We start from the raw sequence: 6,000 nt of genomic DNA, 5'->3' as shown, positions 1-6,000 counted from the left end.
AAAATGATAAAGGTGGAAATGACATGAAATATGCATTCAATGTAACAGGAGTTATATTTAAAAAAAGGCAACTGTGGGAATGCTGACCTCGACACCTTTCCAAAGATGCCAGATTTGCCCCCAGGGGAATGCACGAATGAAAAGAGGAAAGAGGCTTGGATAAAAGGATTGTACAACGTCCCAGAGGACAGACAAGGCATTCAAGGCACTGTGACAGGGAACGCCCAGAGGATAACGTGTTGAAAGTGATACAAACAGGACGTTCTGCCAAGACACGGAAAAGATGCTCTCTGTGCACAAAACGACACGTCCACGAGAAGACAAGCCCCGTTCAAGCCACTCCTGTTAAGCTTTTCCTGCACAGAAAGAAAACAGTTCAAGTCTTCGTGTGTGTGACGGTTTACAGTATAAGCAGTGATTAGTTTTGCTATTTTTCTCATTTCTCTACACATTCCTAATCATCAGTGAAGAGTTAGGAATGTCTCGTGGAACAATGCTAGTTTTCCTCACGTGCGATGAAGATAGTTTCGTACTTCAGGGTTCTGTCCACGGCCGGCGAAGCCGGCTTGTGTGCACACGCACCACCCATACGTACAGCACACGGACACGCGTGCAATTTACACAGCGAGCGTCCACACACTGCAAGGTGGAGCCCAAGTCACGGCGACAGCTACTGGGGGAGATTATAAATGCAGAATAGTCCTTTTCCTCTCTGGATGGTTGTGATTGGGCTTCTGCGGGAGGCAGTGGGGAGTGAGCTCCCGCCAAGAGCTGAGGGAGACGAGGCCGCAGAAAGGGGGCGGTGCGGTGCGGGGAGGGAGCGGGGCACTGCGGGGAGGGGGCGAGGCCGCGGGGGCAGTGGGGGAGAGAGCAAGGGGTGGGGCGGTGCGTGAAGCGGGAGGCGGTGCGGATGGCGCGGGCGCTGGGTTCTCCCGCCGCTCGGTACCGCAGCCCTGCCAGCTGGCCGCCCGGAGGCGCGCGGACGCCGCGGGCCGGTGCGCGGCGCGGGGGCGGTGGGGCGCGGGCCACGCACGGCGGCGGCTGGAGCGGCGGGCACGCACGCACGCGGGCGCGGGGCGGCACGCACGGCCGGACGCACGGCGGCGGCGGCGGCGGCAGCAGGGGGCGCGGGCGGCGGGCGCGGCGGCGGCGGATGGCCCAGGGCTGACTTATGCGGCGCCTGGAGGGGCTGTGTCTGCGGCGGCGGCGGCGGCGGGGCCCTGGCCGCGAGCGGAGCGGGGACAAGATGAAGTACCAGAAGTACCTGACGGTGCTGCAGATGGCCATCGGCGTCACGCCGTCCAACCGCGGCAGCCTGCTGCCGCTCAAGAGGAGGCTGTGGTGAGGGCGGGGGCCGGCGCGCGCGGGCGGGGGGCGCGCTTGTCCGCTCAGGGACCCCCGGACCGCGCGACCGGGAGGGGCCCGGACCGCTGCAGACGGAGGGGCTGCGCCGGCGGGTCTGGCTGAAAAGTCCAGCAGCTCTCGCGCTGCGTTTCCTGCGGCGCCTCCCATCTATCGGCTGCAGGTCGGGGTCATCGTCGGTGGAGGGGGGCGGTCCGCCCACCTGGAAGCCGCTAGAGAAAGGTGTCCGGGATCACCCGGAACCGTGTACACACGGGATCATCCGTCGGATTGTATCCCGTTTTGTTAGCATGTAAACATGTCACAAGAATCCCGGTGGTCACCCTGATGTTCCATCCACTTGAGAGTTGGATGCCTGGTTCTGTCACAAGGGAAACGGTTCAGTAGAAAGAATGATGATGTAGAAAAAAGGTGTGATGATCATGGGATTCGGTGGTCATTTCAGTTAAAAAATGCGTGCTTAATACAGTCCCATAGAGTTTGATTCAATTCAATTGAACATAGTTCAGTTTAATTTGAAGGTGATAGAGAAAGGAAAAGAGGCTGCTTTTAGGCAATGTAGAAAACTCATATCAGCTTTGTAAAACAAAATGGAATAACCATCCAAAGAACACAAAGATTGAGCGGTCAGGAAAAAAGAAGAGCTTAGAAAAACAGTCCCAATAGTGGAGAATTTTGAAGGTAAGACCAAAATACATGAGCAGCGAAGTTTACATTTCTGCTGTGCCACTTACTGTGTGACTGTAGACAAGTTAGTGGAGAGTCTGTTTTTTCTGTAAAATGGAAATGATACTCTCTACCTTGTGGGGTCGTGGGTAGATGAATTGCCATGGTCCGTGCATAGTGCCACTCTCCCAGCTGCATAGTAGGTGCTGAGTAAATATTACTCTTTCTTCCCGTGAAACCCCTTCCCCCGCCCCCAGTTGTTCAGAAAAAGAGAAGTTTATTTTTGCAAAAGGTATTTTAATTTGAAGAACAGCAAGTGACAACACCTGGAAGACTAGGCTGGTAAAAATCGACAGTCACTGAATTAAGAAATGTCCATGGAAGAAGACTTTAGCATATGTATCAACAATATGTCATTATTCTGGAGCGACAAGCAATAACGTTTGAAGATGACTTTCCAGATGGATGGGTTACAGAAAAAGAGAAAACAAAGCCAAAGTTGGCACCAACAGTCTTACCCTCAACTCAGCTTTCCTCCTGAGTGCTTACCAGTATGGAACATGCTGCGTATTTTATCCCTCTTCCCGCCCCCCGCAATGTAAGTAGTATGGGGCCAGGGCATTTGTCTGTTTAGTTGATTACTAAATTCCCTACAACTAGTTTCCAGTACAAATAGATTCTCAGAAGATGTGTGTTTGTTGAATTGGTGAATTCTTCATAATGCATAACTGGGAAAGAAAGTTGAGGAAATTTTTTTTTTTACAGCTGTTCTGAGTGGCTTGCAGGACCTTAGTTCCCTGACCAGGGACTGAACCCAGGCCCTCAGCAGTGAAAGCACAGAGTCTACCCACTGGACCCTCTGGAAAGTCCCAAGGAAATTTTCTTGATGTTACATTTAAAAACCAAGATGTGGATACAATGTTTGAGGAGCTGTTCTGCATGAATATTAGCAGTGATTGGTCACAAGGTCAGGAAACTAGGTTTATTCCTTCTCATCACTGGAGTACTGCTTCTGAAACTGCTGTCCCGAGTATAGTTTGTGAAGACAGAACAAAGAAAATGAAATCCAGGTAATGTTTGTACTCTAGAGATTCATATTTGAGGCAGGCAGTGACCTGGGACCAACATTAAAATCCGTCTTACGAAGAGACAGCCTGAAAAGATCAGGGAGATTTTGTTGAGCTTTCCCCAGTCTTAAATGAGCATTTGAGAATTTCTATCTAGTGTTAAGTGGATTTGCGAATGTTCATCTAGTTTCTCCAGTGGCAAAGTGAAGAGCACGCTCTATGAAACTCTGGAGTGGGTGGTACTTTTGAACACAGATGCGTAATCTTTTATTAAGTCAGAGAATATTGTGCCATCTGGTTCCTCTGTCTCTATGTCTTATGGAATTCATTTTCTAGGTAACATTTTATTTTCTAGATGGCATTTTGTTTTGCCAGTATCCTAACAACTGCATGTGGAGAATTGGAGATGAAAGGCAAAAGCAGTGTTATTTGTCTAGATGTGTATATGGGTTCTGACCTCAGAATGGTGAGTGGAAACTAGTATTCGACATCGACAGTGCATTCAGACCTTGGGATGCACCAGCTTGTGTCTGTTTATGAAATGTGAGGTCATAGCATGGTCATTGATCATGGCTTGTGTGAAGCTTTATGTGAGGACGTTTAGAAAGATATGTATGCTCCCTGCATTCCTCTGTCTTAACTCTTACAGTCTATGTGGGAAGACTGCTCGCTCACAAAGCTTACGCCTGTCCAAGTAAAGCTTAGGCTTGAGAGGGCCAATGCTTTGGCCCCACTCTCCTCTCTGGTCTGGCCATTTGTGCACATCTGCTTTCCTCTCTGCAGTGTCCTTCTGTCCTTCTGATTGGCTCTGCACATCCTTAAAGGAGTACACACTTGCAGACACTTTTACATGGAACCTGAAGGGGACACACTCCACTGCGTCAGTGGAGCCTGCAGGAGCCTACTTCTTGAGGTTCCTTCTCCAAGAAGTTTAGTACATGGGAGTGTTTGCAGTGTTTGGTTCTGAATCATTACTGTTCACAAAGCTGGGACTCAGGCTTGTTACCCGAAGGAGACATGAGTTCGTGTGGCTGCTGCCTGCCCTAGGGCCTCCAGTGAAAGGTCAGTGATGATCAGAAGCCATGGAACACAGTGCTTCCTAAAGACTGTAGCAAATCTCCAAAAGCAACAGAAGTTTATTTTCTCCCAGTTCTGGGCCCAGAGTCTGAAGTCAGTGTTGGCAGGGCTGTGTTCCCCAAATACCCTGGGGAGAAGCCTTCCTGTCGCCCCTTGCGTCTGTGGCTCCAGGGCACCTTTGTGGGACACACCTCTTCAGTCTGTCTCCGCCCCTTCACGTGGTCTTCCCTGTGTGTCTTGTCTCTTCTGTCTCTTATGAGAACACCTGTCGTCAGAGTTAGGTAGTCAGTGACCTCTGCAAAGACTCTTTCTCTAGCCAGGATCACATTCATTCGGTTAGAGGGTGTGCGGCAGGGAGGGGCAAGGCTCAGTCCAGCACAGGAACCACATCTGCTCAGCAGGTGTGAGGCCCAGAGAGTTGTTACTCTTGTCTGTTTTAGATGAAATGTGAAAAGTATTTTCATAATAAGTTTATTGTTGTCAGAGTTTTGATTTTTGCATTGAGTGCTTTCAGGAGCATTTACATGGATCTTAGGGGAAAAGAGTGTCGTATCATTTTCTTATATTTCTAAGTCTGTTTCTCCCTGTTGAGACTATAATTATTGTAGATCACGCAGTATCCATTCAACCACTGAAGTTGTCGTCTCATAATCAGATTTTGAAAGTAAGAAGAGCTGCCGTTCACTGAGCTTGCTCCCTGCTGGGCCCTCCATCTCCCTCAAGGTGGGGGCTGTGTCTCCCCCAGCTTTACAAATGAGAGCATTGGCCTGTCCAGAGTCACACCTCAGCTTTATGCCAGTTCTTAGGATTAAAATCACATTTGAGCAAGGATATGCAGGTCTGAAAAGAGAGATGGACTGAAGACAGGAACCAAAGGGCAGGAACATGTCTTACATGATATTGTTTCTGCCAGGTGGCCCATGGCCCCTTCATGGCTCACAGAGGTCCCTGATGGGATAGGACCATATCCAGGTCCTCCCTTGGTTTCTTTCCTTTAAAAAAAAAAAAAAAATTTATTTGGCTGCAGTGGGTCTTAGTTGCAACACATGAACTCTTAGTTCTGGCTTTAATTCCCCAATCAGGGATGGAACCCACGCCCCTGCATTGGGAGTGTGGAGTCATAGCCACTGGACTACCAGGGATGTCCCCTTGGTTTCTTTAATGAGCAAATTATAGGCAGTGACACACATTATTGTTTATAAGTACAACTAAGGGCCATTTAATACAGACTTTTTCAGTGATCTAAGAAACTTGATACTGGGAAAGATTGAGGGCAGGAGGAGAAGGGGGCAACAGAGGATGAGGTAGTTGGATAACATCAGTGACTCAATGGGCATGAGTTTGAGCAAACTCCAGAAGATAGGAGGAGAAGTGATCCTCCATGAAGGATGGAGGATCCTGGCATGCTGCAGTCTGGGGTCCCAAAGAGCTGAACATGACTTAGCAACTGAATGACAACAGCAGTTCAGTGAGTAAGTAAGGTTTCTGAAGTCTGATACTTGTAAACAAAAACTAGCATTTTACTAGCATTTATCGAGGAACCCTTCCACAGTACCCAGTGTCCTTCTGAAGTCAGCTGCCTGCTGTGCTTGGCAGTGCCTCAAGGCTCCTGTTCTCACACCCACATTCGGGAAAGGGTACCTTGTTAACTCATCCATGTTAGCTTGACTTGGTTGAAGCCATCAGTTGCTGACATTTTAGAATTAGTATATTGTAGAAGCATTGTTAGTTTTGTCCTGATGGAACTGCTTTGTTTTTACCATCTCGATTGTTTTTGCCCAATTCTGTGTTATTGTTGAGTTCTTAGCAGTGGGAGCAGCAGATGAGC

General features: G+C 49.1%; 1 protein-coding gene across 5 annotated transcripts in view; it reads left to right on the top strand.

Annotated features, from left to right (window-relative positions):
* Positions 1-1,138: 1,138 nt before the first annotated feature.
* The window catches only part of TJP1 (tight junction protein 1), a 259,314-nt gene continuing 254,452 nt past the window's right edge, over positions 1,139-6,000 (top strand). For 4 of the 5 annotated variants that reach the window (XM_061394644.1, XM_061394640.1, XM_061394639.1 and 1 more), the window contains exon 1: positions 1,157-1,341. In XM_061394644.1, the coding sequence (XP_061250628.1) occupies positions 1,172-1,341 (170 nt within the window). In that variant the 5' untranslated portion in view covers positions 1,157-1,171. Of the gene's footprint in view, positions 1,342-6,000 lie in introns of all 5 variants that reach the window. The other variant, XM_061394641.1, reaches the window with a different exon arrangement.

The sequence above is a fragment of the Bos javanicus genome, chromosome 21, assembly GCF_032452875.1.
Source record: "Bos javanicus breed banteng chromosome 21, ARS-OSU_banteng_1.0, whole genome shotgun sequence".
Lineage (NCBI taxonomy): Eukaryota > Metazoa > Chordata > Mammalia > Artiodactyla > Bovidae > Bos > Bos javanicus.
This window is presented reverse-complemented; position numbering and strand designations above follow the sequence as displayed.